This window comes from Scyliorhinus canicula, chromosome 15 (assembly GCF_902713615.1).
Source record: "Scyliorhinus canicula chromosome 15, sScyCan1.1, whole genome shotgun sequence".
In the NCBI taxonomy this organism is placed as follows: domain Eukaryota; kingdom Metazoa; phylum Chordata; class Chondrichthyes; order Carcharhiniformes; family Scyliorhinidae; genus Scyliorhinus; species Scyliorhinus canicula.
The window spans coordinates 43,875,825-43,889,270 of record NC_052160.1 but is presented as its reverse complement, the minus strand read 5'-3'; the positions used below and the strand labels follow the sequence as shown (position 1 = coordinate 43,889,270).

The 13,446-nt window shown below is 48.2% G+C and overlaps 1 protein-coding gene across 3 annotated transcripts in view; it reads left to right on the top strand.

Annotated features, from left to right (window-relative positions):
* Positions 1 to 13,446, top strand: part of lcmt1 (leucine carboxyl methyltransferase 1) — a 57,011-nt gene that overhangs the window by 7,698 nt on the left and 35,867 nt on the right. For all 3 annotated transcript variants that reach the window (XM_038819890.1, XM_038819892.1, XM_038819891.1), the window contains exon 4: positions 7,283 to 7,404. In XM_038819890.1, coding sequence (XP_038675818.1) covers positions 7,283 to 7,404 — 122 coding nt within the window. The remainder of the gene's footprint in view (positions 1 to 7,282; positions 7,405 to 13,446) is intronic.

Below are 13,446 nucleotides of genomic sequence, written 5' to 3'. Positions count from 1 at the left end.
TTGCTGGGTATGGGGATAGGGTGGAGGTGTTGACCTCGGGTAGGGTGCTCTTTCCAAGAGCCGGTGAAGACTCGATGGGCTGAATGGCCTCTTTCTGTAAATTCTGTGATAACCCAAAGATGTGCAGGTTAGGTGGATTGGCCACGCGACATTGTCCCTTAATTGGGAAAAAAAAGAAATTCGGTACCCTAAATTAAAAAAAAACAATAACATCAAACACAGAAAGCAAACAAACAATCCTCCAAGGTCCGGGTGCAGAGGCCCACCCCTCCTCCCTTTACTTTAAAAAAAAATAATAATTTTTATTAAGATTTTCACAAAATATAAACAACAAAACAATATTAACAGAATAACCATTGTAAAAACCCAAGAACAACACCCACCCCCCCCACCCCCTACAAAAACAACTGCTAAATCGAAAACAAAAAAAAAAAGCAAACAACCGAAAGGAAAGAGATAACACCCGCCACATCCCACAAACCCATGTACACACTTCCCCCCACCCCCGGCTTGCTGCTGCTGCCGGCCTATATCCCTACCGTTCCGCCAGGAAGTCCAAGAAAGGCTGTCACCGCCTAAAGAACCCCTGTACTGATCCCCTCAGGGCAAATTTCACCCTCTCCAATTTGATGAACCCCGCCATATCATTGATCCAGGCCTCCACGCTTGGGGGCCTCGCATCCTTCCATTGAAGCAAAATCCTCCGCCGGGCTACTAGGGACGCAAAGGCCAGAACGTCGGCCTCTTTCGCCTCCAGCACTCCCGGCTCCACTGCAACCCCAAAAATTGCGAGTCCCCAGCCTGGCTTGACCCTGGATCCCACCACCCTCGACACCGTCCTTGCTACCCCCTTCCAAAACTCCCCCAGCACTGGGCACACCCAAAAGATATGGGCGTGGTTCACTGGGCTCCCTGAGCACCTAGCACACCTGTCTTCGCCCCCGAAAACCTACTCATCCTCGTCCCAGTCATGTGGGCCCTATGCAGCACCTTGAACTGTATGAGGCTCAGCCTCGCACAGGAAGAGGAGGAATTCACCCTTTTCTAGGGCATCCACCCACGTCCCCTCCTCAATCTCCTCACCCAGCTCCTCTTCCCATTTACCCATCAGCTCCTCCACCGAGGCCTCGTCTACCTCCTGCATTACACGGTATATGTCCGAAATCCACCCTCCTCCAACCCACACCCCGAGAGCACCCTGTCCCGTACCCCACGTGGGGGCAGCAAGGGGAACCCCTCCACCTGTCGTCTGGCAAACGCCCTAACCTGCATGTACCTAAACATGTTCCCTGGGGGGAGCCCAAACTTCCTCTCTAACTCCCCCAAGCTCGCGAACCTCCCATCCGCAAACAGGTCCCTCAACCTCCTAACACCTACCCTGTGCCAGCCCAGAAATCCGCCATCAATGCTCCCTGGAAGAAACCGATGGTTCCCCCGTATCGGGGCCTCCATCGAGCCCCCCACCTCTCCCCTATGCCGTCTCCATTGCCCCCAAATTTTGAGAGTAGCCGCTACCACTGGGCTCATGGTATACCTCGTTGGAGGGAGCGGCAACGGCGCCGTTACCAGCGCCTCCAGGCTCGTGCCAACACAGGACGCCATCTCCATCCTCTTCCATGCTGCCCCTTCCTCGTCCATTACCCACTTGCGCACCATCGATGCGTTGGCAGCCTAATAGTACCCACAGAGGTTGGGCAGCGCCAGCCCCCCCATCCCTGCCCCGTTCCAAGAACACCCTTCTCACCCTCGGAGTCCCATGCGCCTACACAAATCCCGTAATACTCCTGTTAACTCTCCTAAAAAAGGCCTTCGGGATAAGGATTGGAAGGCACTGGAACAAAAACCTCGGGAGCACCGTCATCTTGACGGGCTGCACCCTCCCCGCCAGTGACAGCGGTAACATAGCCCACCTTTTGAACTCCTCCATCTGCTCCACCAACCTTGTGAGGTTGAGCTTGTGCAGGGCCCCCCAGCTCCCAGCCACCTGGACTCCTAGGTACCTGAAGCTCCTCCCTGCCTGCTTCAGTGGGAGCCTACCAATCCCCTCCTCCTGATCCCTGGGGTGCACCACGAACAACTCGCTCTTGCCCAGGTTGAGCTTATACCCAGAGAAGCCCCCAAATTCGCTGAGAATCCTCATCACCTCCGGCATTCCTCCCCCCCCCCCCCCCCCCCCCAACCGGGTCCGGCATCCCCCCCCCCCCCCCCCCCCCCCCCCGGCCCCGCCACATATAGCAACAGGTCGTCCGCATAAAGCGACACTCGATGCTCCTCCGCACCCCGCACCAGGCCCCTCCAGTTCCCTGACTCCCTCAACGGCAAGTGCGCAAACACAAACCGGCCCGTTCAGCCCCCTCACATTCCAGGTTATCAGCCGGATCAGAGGGCTCCCTGCCCCCCTCCCATGCCGACTAGCCATAACCCATCCCCTGCCCGCCACTGGCCAGCGCCCCTCGCTCGGCCAGTTCCCCACGGCGGCAACCCACCCCCAGGCTAGGACCCCTCCTACCCATGCCCTCCCCTCCGCAGCACTCCCGTGGGCCAGCTAACTTCTGCTGACCCCGGCGACTCCTGCCATACCTCCGACCCCTCCCCACGTGGGACTACTCCTCCTCCTTCGTGCCCATGAGCAGGTGCCCCCCCCACCGCTCTTGCGCGGGAAAATAACAGCCAGCAAAGGCCCGCGCTTCTCAGCCCCGACCCCGCCCCCCATTATCCCGCAGCGTGGGAAACCAGAGAAAAGCCCGCGCTTTCGCCCTGCCCAACCCCGCCTCCTCTAGGGCAACTCCCATTGCCCGTCCCCACCACCAGCTCCCCGCACTCCCAGTTTACCTCCCTGCCCGAACCCGTCCACCAGACCCATACATAAAGACATCGTCCCACCCACCCTAAAGCCAACACACATCCTGCATTAAACAGAGAACCCCCCCCCTCCAGAGCAAAAATTAAACACAGTTACATTTTCATACAAAAACCCCCATCCTTGACCCTCAGTTTGAGTCTAGTTTCTCGGCCTGCACAAAAGCCCACGCCTCCTCCGGGGACTCAAAATGATGGTGCCGGTTCTTGTAGGTGACCCACAGATGCGCCGGCTGCAACATGCCAAACTTCACACTCCGTCTGTGGAGCACCGCCTTCGTCCGGTTGAACCCGGCCCTCCGCTTAGCCACCTCCGCACTCCAGTCCTGGAAGATCTGCACCTCCGTGTTCTCCCACTTGCTGCTCTGCTTTTTCTTGGCCCACCGGAGCACGCACTCCCGGTCAAAGAACCGGTGAAACCGCACCAACACCGCCCGCAGCGGCTCATTCGGCTTGGGCCTCCTAGCCAGAATTCTGTGGGCCCCCTCCAACTCCAGGGGCCCCTGGAAGGACCCAGCTCCCATCAACGAGTTCAGCATAACGACCACATAAGCCGCCAGGTCCGACCCCTCCAGCCCCTCAGTGAGGCCCAGGATCCGTAAATTCCTCCGCCTCAACCGGTTGTCCAGCTCCTCGAACCGCTCCTGACACTTATGGAGCGACTCGTGCATCTCCACCTTCCCCGTGACGGCCACGGTCTCATCCTCCCTTTCGGAGGCCTGCTGCTGCAGCTCCCGGATCGCGGCCCCCTGGGCTGTCTGAGTCTCCATCAGCTCTCTGGTGGTAGCCTTCAGCGACTCCAGCAGCTCCACCTTCAGCTCCTGGAAGCAGCGCAGAAGAGTCTCCTGCTGCTCCTGTGCCCACTGCCTCAGCTCCTTGAGAGCTCTGCCGGCCGCCATTTTGTTTCCCTTCCCCCGCTTTTCCAGGGGCACTGCCACCGCTTTTCTGCTCACCCCACTCCTGGTCCGGACCATAGGACCCTGGGGATCTACTGCAGACCCCTTCCCATGTCGGGAATCGTCGAAAAAGCTCCGTTGGGGGCCCTGAAAAGAGCCCCAAAGTCCGTTTTTAGCGGGAGCTGCCAAACGTGCGGCTTAGCTCCACATAGCCGCAACCGGAAGTCCCCCTCCTCCCTTTACAACATCTTATCCGTCCCATCACATTCAAACAGAGCCAAAAACATTGTAAGGAAAATCAAACAGGAGAAGCAAAGATTATGCATGCAGAAACTCAAACATCGTTTCTTTTTGTTCCCTAGAACATCGCAACTTAAAAACCTGTTTACTGTATCTCGGTACATATAACAACGAATCAAAATCAAATCAATCAGAGACATCCTTCTTTTCCCGATCAACACAACTTAAGATACAGTGAAAGGCTGAGATTCTATAAATATAGAGCAACACAAAACTTTTAACTCAGTCCACTACCATCTAGATTTTAAAGTCATTGTGCCTCTACCAGATTATTGTCTTTCCTGAAGGCCGCTGCTTCTTCCGGTGAGCCAAAATACAGTTTCCGGTTCTCGTAGGTCACCCAAAGACGGGCCGGGTAGAGCAGTCCGAATTTCATGTCCTTTGCATACAGGGCCGCCTTAACCTTATTAAAACTCTCCCTCCTCTTTGCGAGTTCTGCTCACAAATCGTGATACACCCAAATCTCTGCCTCTTCCCATATGAACTGTTTTGTCTGCCTGGCCCTCCTGATAATGCGTTCCTTGTCCAGGAACTGATGCAGCCTCACCACCATCGCCCTCGGGGGCTCACGATCTTGGGGCTTACGGCTGGGCACCCTGTGAGCACCGTCCCCTTCTAACAGCCTGTCAAATGCATCTTACCCGATCATCTTCCCCACATATGCACCGGCATCCGATCACTCCTTTCCCTCCGGCAGCCTGACGATCTGGATATTCTGCCTGCGAGAACAATTCTCCAGGTCCTCCACCTTCTCCAACAACCATTTCTGCCGATCCTGTAAAATATTAATTTCCAATGCCATCGCAGTGGACTGCTCCCTTTGTTCCGCCGCCAACTCCTGCAACTTTTGGATTCCCTGTCCCTGGGTCGTCACTTTCTCCTCCACCCGGTCGACCACCTCCTTAATCGAGGCCACCCCCTGAGTCAGGTCCTCCGCACACTCCTTACGATGCTGGGCGAACTTCTCGTCCAAGTATTAACCCACTGATCCAGCGTCCATTGAGCTGGCATGGTCAAACTTTGCTTCTCTGCCATTGCATCCAAACTCTGAACTTCACTTCCAACCAACTTTTGATTTCTTCTTTTACAATTGTTTCTTGGATGCGGCGCCATAAAATAGAGGTCACCTCCTTCTCCTCTCGCTTTTATCCACTTATGTTGCAAAATTCCCACAGAATTCCAGCTTAAAAGCTGTTAAAAAACCTCTAAGAGCGGGAGTTGCTAAATGTGCGACCGTTCACTCCATGGTCGCCACCGGAAGTTTCTATATTTTAGTTTATTGACAACTCAACAATATAGCAACATGCAGTAATAGCATAGTCAAAAAAAAAGAATAGTAACATGCCAAAAGCAGTTACAAGATACAAAAACCACCAGCACACAACCAGCTCCTGTCCCTAATGGCAGCCTCACATCTGCGGAAAGGTGCTCTACGAGCAGCACAGACCACCGGAAAAGGACACACCGATATAGGGTACAGAGTGTGAGAGAGAGAGTGGGAAAACCCCTCCTCTCCCATGAAGGGGCCACAGTTCAATCCAAAACAACAGTTCCTTTAAACAGGCCACCAGCCACAAAGCCCCAGTCACAAAGCCAGTATATGGCTATTTCTCTCTTTCTCTCTCTCTCTCTCTCTCTCTCTCTCTCTCTCTCTCTCTCTCTCTCTCTCTCTCTCTCTCTCTCTCTCTCTCTCTCTCTCTCTCTCTCTCTTTCCCCCCCCCCCCCCCCCATAGTGGCCCCACAGTAGCATTGTGGTTAGCACAATTGCTTCCAGGGTCCTAGGTTCGATTCCCGGCTTGGGTCACTGTCTGTGCGGAGTCTGCACGTCCTCCCCGTGTGTGCGTGGGTTTCCTCCGGGTGCTCTGGTTTCCTCCCACAGTCCAAAGATGTGCAGGTTAGGTGGATTGGCCATGCTCAATTGCCCTTAGTGTTCAAAATTGTCCTTAGTGTTGGGTTGGGTTACTGGGTTATGGGGATAGGGTGGGGTTGTGGGCTTGGGTAGGGTGCTCTTTCCAAGAGTCGGTGCAGACTCAGTGGGCTGAATGGCCTCCTGCACTGTAAATTCTGTGATAAATCTTTGAAAGGTGGATAAGATGGGGGGGGGGGGGTTAATATATATTAAGAAAAAGAAGAAAGAAATGGTAAAAGACCATTAAAATGAAATGGGATGAAAACAAATAGGTCGAGGTTCAGTAGACCTGATCAACTGAAGTTGTTGAATTCGATGTTGAGACCGGAAGGCTGTAGCGTGCCTAACTGGAAGCTGAGATGTTGTTCCTCCAGTTTGCGTTGAGCTTCACTGGAACATTGCAGCAGACCAAGGACAGACATGTGGGCATGGGAGCGGGGTCTTGTGTTAAAATGGCAAGCAACAGGAAGGTCAGGGTCCTGAATGTGCACAGACCAAAGATGCTCAGCAAAGCGATCACCCAGTCTGCGTTTGGTCTCCGATGTAGAGGAGGTTAACAAAAGACCCTGCTCCCATGCTTAAAAGCAAGAGCAAAGCAAAAATAAAATGCAACAATACAAAGTGCAAAAATTGATGTCTGCAGGCCTATGATATTTATGATGGGTAGCTCAGTGCTTCTCATTGTTACTTTTGCTTCCTAAGGAATATGCCTGGCTTCAATACTGAAGGCATTTCAGGTTAAGAATTCAACATGTGAGGAATCCTCATGCAATCTAATGTTATTTTTTTTTAAATTACTATATAGTCTACTTGAAACTAAGATATTTTATTTGTATGGAAAACAGAAAAAGGCTTCATATATTGTGTAACAGTAATTTTGAATTTTGCTTCTTTCATTTTCCAATCTTTTGCCATACCGCCCAAACTCGTGGAGACACCTTCTATACTGTCAGCTTTATATAGTTGTATGGTAGTCCTCTGATATCTCACCCAGTGGCACTCTTGTGCACACCTAAATAGTGAGTGTCACCAACTACATGGCTATGGAATGTAGCAAAAATTTGCCAATGCAAATCACACACTTTCTCTGAGAGCCAAGCTAATCTTTCTTTTCCTTAGCCTATGGATACACAGACTACTTAAAGCAGTAGAATTGCTTCCCTGCCTGAGAACAGATAAATCAGAGCAGATTGTGATTCGCATGAAACATTTCTGGTCTGCACGGGGGAGGAGGGGTTAGAGAGAGAGGGGGTGTGTTTATCCACTGAGTCATGGGGGAAGCTTTGAGTCATTGTTAATGGTGTTTTTTCGCTTATAGGCTATTATGCCCGTGTCAAGGCAGTGAATATATTGATGGATGCTTTTATAAAGAAAACTAGCTGTAATTGCCAGGTTATAAACCTCGGTGCTGGCCTGGACACAACTTTCTGGAGACTCAAGGTAATATTGACTAATAATATTGTACAAAAATATAATATAATAAAACGGTCACTGTTATAACTTGGGCAAAAGTATGTCAGTCCTGTTCACTTTAAATACTGACTTTAATTTCCAGAAGTGAATTTTTAGAGTCAGCTATTCCCAGCAGAATCTGTTGAATTCTTATTCGGGACACACACCTAATTTAAATACTTAGTAGAGACATCTCTAAATTGATATTTGTCGTGAAAGTGTTGAATTTTCTGTTCTTAAAAAAGGCCTCATTATGGTATCTCCATGTGATTCTGCATGATGAATGGAGGATTTTAGAAAAAATGGCTGTTAAATATCGGGGCAGTTTAAGGGTTTAATGCCTGTGGCTGTAGTGCGTTTGACTGCAGTGGTCATATTTTTTAAAAAGGTTCTGTTTTACAGTGCCTGGGAGCTTTTGGGAGCCAGAAGGTGAAATTGACCAGAGGAATGTGTTTTTCAGTCTGGACTGTGGTTTGACAAGGGAAAGTCCCTGGGGAGTTCATGTGCTTTCAGCCTGGAAAGTTAATTTGGTTTTAGCTTGGGGAGGAGATATCATTGCTGGATGGTGCTAATGGAAGGACAGACATTTTGGTAAAAGCTTTGGAGAGGAGTTGAAGTCTGATCTTCTGACAATTCTCTCACAGTAGGATAGTTAGAAAAAGGGTAATAATATTTAAAGCAGAGCAGTCTTATCTGAGGACAAGGAAGAAGCTGAAAAACGCCGGGTGAACCAGTTTTATGAAGACGTTAAGCCAGAATCTGAAGGAGTTCTAACAGGAGCCACATCTGTTCTGCAAAGCAAGTATTACTCTATGCCATGCTGATTTTTAAGATGGATTGAGAGCTGTATGTTTCTTGTTGTTTAATGGGGAATTGAAGTATTTAAGGGATAATTGTTAGATGTTTTCTTCGGGTGTGGTTTTGTTGTAAAAATACCAAATCCCTATTTATTTATACAATCACTCCTGGAATCATTCTTTCTACACAGTCCTACAAATATACTAAAATATTGGGGGTCCAGCCCAGTATTGGCATCTGGTATGGGATCGTAATACCTGGCTTACTTGAATCTGCATCTTATGCTTTAAATTTGACAGAGCCCTATTGAAAATGTTACCAAGTCTTTGAATCTTTCTAAAATTGGTTTTTTTTGTTTCAAGAATATTGGGATATGTTGAACCTTTGGTGCATGAGCTTATTAATCCACTAATACACCAGCTTTGCACCAGATGGCTTGTTTATGATTTATAGCCATGGCAAATTATGAAATTTATTGCAGTAATTGTAAAGTGGAATATGTGGGGGTAGCACACCTTTAATGCTGGAAATATTCAGGTCAGGCAGCACCTTGAGAAATACAAAATTAATATTTCAGATCTGTGACCTTTCATCTGTTCTGATGCTGCCAGACCTGGTGAATTTTTCCAGAATATTATGTTTCTTTTTCAGGAAGCACAGACTTTGTTTCTGCTTAACGTCAATACTCTTGTTTTACATCTGGACTTTCTAGTCCCAAACTAACTTGCTGTGGGTTCAAATCCCTTATCCTGAAGCGGAGTTAAATTTTAAACATTTAACGTGTATGCTTCAAGTAAAAATCATTTTATAGTGAGTCATAAAGATATTTTAAATAACAATACATTGCTGACAAATTCGAAATAAAAATGCATGATAATTGTATGCCACAGCAAGATTCATTTATATAATATCCACAGGAGACCTGAGAAGGTTTAACCATAAAGGTTTATTTAATCAAAGAAAAATAAGATCTCAATGTGGCGTGCAGTACATCAGTCCCAGCCAGGACTATCGATCTGCCAGTTTCAATCCTGGCTGGCTTTTAAGTGCCTGGTTCACAAGCCCCAGCTGCTAGGCCTCAGACCTCAGTCGGGGAGCTCTTATTCCATGAGCCCCACAGGGAGATAATTGGGTCATCCCCATGGGTCCTGTGAGGTTGTTAAATGTCAACTTTTGTTTCTGAACTTGGAGGTGGTGGGAATTGTACTTTTACTGGGGCACATTGAAATTTTTTTAACTTGCAGTGAGCTTTGAGTTATTGCGATGGATGGGTTAGGAACGATTATTGAACTGTTTGTTCAATAACAGATGAAAGGTCACAGATCTGAAATATTAATTTTGTATTTCTCAAGGTGCTGCCTGACTTGAATATTTCCAGCATTAAAGGTGTGCTACCCCCACATAGTCCACTTTACAATTACTGCAATAAATTTCATAATTTGCCATGGCTATAAATCATAAACAAGCCATCTGGTGCAAAACTGGTGTATTAGTGGATTAATAAGCTCATGCGTCAAAGGTTCAACATATCCCAATATTCTTGAAACAAAAATAAACAATTTTAGAAAGATTCAACTGATGAAGTTGAATCATAGACTCTTCACATTGAATTGTCCCTGCACATATGACTGTCCTCTTCGAAATTATGAAGTAGACTTTTCACAATTGCCCTATTGATAGCTCAATTGTTAGCTCAAATATGTCATTAGTACTCAAAGCAAAAAGTACTAGATTGGATATGTAAGGGAAGGAGAATCTCGATCAGAATTCTTTGATTTTTAAAAGAGACACATGACTGGGTGGGTGACGGCTGTGAAGTTAATCAGGGCCACGAAACATAGACTACCCTGGGCAATAGACCAATAGGTAGTCAGGGTCAGAAAGCATAGACTGTCCGGGGCAATAGAGCAATTGGTCGTCAGGGTCAGAAATCATAGACTGTCCTGGGCAATAGTGTAGTCACTTAAATAGCTGTGCTTGGCAAGTACAGGGAGAGGAAGGGCCTATCTGTCCTGTTGTCAGTTATGCCCACCCTGTAGTTCAGGGCATGGTCAGTCCTTTGCACATGTTGGTCCTGGTGGTTGTGGAATTGGTGCTGTGCTGCAGGCGGCACACTCACAGTCAGGGGAGGCATCTGCAGCCTGTATTTGGGGAACAGGTAATAAATACAATGTGGGGCACTCAGTCTTATTTTGGGGGGGGGGGGGGGGTGTCTTGGTATGTCACTGTGCATAAGGCCTCAAAATGAGAAGGGGGGTCAGGTCGACATGGGGTATCAGGACATCAACATCAGTGCGGCATGGTATCGCAGTGGTGAGCACTGCTGTCTCACGGCGCCAAGAACCCGGGTTCAGTCCCAGCCCCGGGTCATTATCCGTGTGGAGTTTGCACATTCTCCCTGAGTCTCCCCCCACAACCCAAAAAGATGCGCAGGGTAGGTGGATTGGTCACACGATATTGCTCCTTAATTGGAAAAAAAAATTGGTACTCGTTTTTTTTAAAAGAAAAGGATATTGACATCATATGTTTAGGCAGGAATGACAGGGATATCAAAAACTGTCAAGATGTGATCTTGGATTAGAGACAAAAGAAGGAGAGTGATCAGAGGGAGGGTAATCGGCACATTGTGCTCTTCCAGCACAATGGGAAGAACTTCTACAGTGACAGGAAGAGGGCTTGGAAGTTGGTCTCACAGTAAAACTTAAACACCACCATATTGCAAGCCTCTCCAATGATACAGGACAAAAATAAGCTATGGAAAACATTGCCAGGGGAGGGATCCAGAGGCATGTGGGAGTAGTCAAACACTGCACTTTTGGGCTAATTTGCCTTTTGCCAAATGGTGATCATTGCATAGCTGAAACATGTTAGAAACACTCAAATGCTAACTGATGGATTTGGGCATTTTAACTCGTGGTGCACATTCTTGTGAAACTCCATTCTGCTCTGGGGCCAGGTTTTCAATCTGTTTCAATGACCAACGTTCAGCTGATCAGTAACCACCAGGGGAAGATTATGCAGGTCTGTGCAAGATACCCTGGGAGCTCTCTCAACACTTGGTCGCGTGCAGGTGCCAGAGATCTTAGAGAGCCCTCAGCGCATACAGGATTGGCTCCTCCTAGATGAAGTCTACCCACAAAATACTAGGCTAATGACACCCATTAGGCAGCCACAAACTGCTTCAGAAGAGTACGATGGGGCTCATTCTGTGATGCGCTCCTTGACTGAGCAGACCATTGGCATACTGAAGATATATTTCAGATGTCTGGATTGGTCAGACAGGGCTTTCCAGCACTCTCCCCAGAGGGTTAACCGCATCATTGTGGTTTTCTGCATGCTACACAATCTGATGCTGCAGATGGAGCAGCTGCATGTCTCCTCTGATGAGGAGGACATGAAGATGGCTGCGCTCCATGAGGATAAGGAAGCTGAGAATCCATAGGAGGAGGACATAGCACATGGCAGACGTGTCCATGTGATGCTTATAGCCGCAAGTTTCCAGGATGATGATGCCGCTGATTCGTTCAGACCAGCCTTTTTCACCCATTCTCTCCATGCTGCCTCGACATTCGCTACTCTTTTGCTATCCTCAGCATCTCAATAAAGGACATCAATCTCAGAATGAGTAGTTACAATCTTGCGTGATGATGGCCTCCTCCTTTGAATGCGAGGCAGCCTCTGGAGTATGTGGCAGCTTTTTTATGGGATCATAACTCCACCAACGTAACAGAATAGACATGGTGCAGTCTCTTTAAGCATGCCGCCAACATGCTACCTATGGCAGCCTTCAAGAGGCAAGGGTAGATTGCTAACCTTAATGCACTTGCAGAACTATGCCTTGAATGTTACTAGGTACCTCAAGGAAGACCTTCTACACCAGGCATTTTCAAAGTGGAGGTTGCAACCCGGGGTGTGGGTCGCAGAGCCAGCCGATGCGACGTTCCCGATCGCGGGAATTCACGCACAACAGCCAGCTTTCAACAATACCGTCTGCGAGCAGCTTTGCAAATGGCAGCCACAACCAGCTAAAAAAATGCGGGCGCATGCGTGTCCACTCATCAGTCTGCATGCGGCCCAAGAGTGTTGGGACCTGAACCTGGGGTCAAAGTGTGATCGCAGCATGGCGGCGGCTGACTGTGTGGTGATCATAGATGATGAACAAGGCTATGACCTCTCTCTGGTTTGCATCCCTAAACATTACTCAAATGATCTGGAGAGGGTATATATTCCTCATGGTTTAATCATGGACAAAACTGAACATTTGGCAAGGGATATAATGAAAGCCATGGGGAATCATAACATCGTCACCCTCTGTGTACTGAAGGGTAGCTATAATTTTTTTGATGACTTTTTAGACTACATTAAAGCATTGAATTGAAACAGTGTCCAGTCAATCCCTACGACGGTGGACTTCATCGGCTTGAAGAGTTACTGTAATGGTCAGTCAACAGGGAGCGACTGAGGTACGAAATCCACGCCTTCCTCCTCTAGAAATTGTTCTCTCTGGCTGATTTGTTTGCTGATGAAATTTGGATGCTAACTATGTCTTACCTTGCAGACATCTTTTCAATTCTCCATGAACTGAACCTCAAATTGCAAGGGAAGGATGATGATTGCTTTTGGCACTGTGAAAAAATCGCAGCTTTCCAAAAGTCATTGAAAGTTTGGCAATTACGAGTGCAAAGCCAAAACTACATGTTCCCCACATTGCTACGACACATCAACGAAAGCAGCATTACTAAGGAAACTGTCAATGTACTGGCAAGCCTGACTCCAAGTGAAGCTAACTGAACTTCTGCGCCTCAGCTTTGACAGCACATTAAAAACACAGCAAAAGTCAATGAAACTCAGCATTCTGGAGTAACGTCTCCGAGGAGTATCCGGAGCTGAGTAAAACAAGCATTTTGTTGCCTTTGTCCATCACAAAGACCTACATGTGTGAGGTTAGATTTTACGTCCTCAGAAAGATGAAGACGGCACAAAGGAACCGGCTGAATCCTGCACCCAATATGTGCAAAGCCCTCTCCTGTGAAGCTGATTGGAATGAGATCGTGAGGACCAAGCAGGCTCACCACTTGCAATAAAGGTAAGAGAAAATGGTGGATCACAAATGTCGGTCGGCGTAGGTCCCGATGGTTGGCCCATTGGTAAAGATGGGTCCCCCGGAAACAAAGTTTGAAAAACACTGGTCTACACTCTCTGATTCTCACTTTGATGTCTGGAATCTAATCC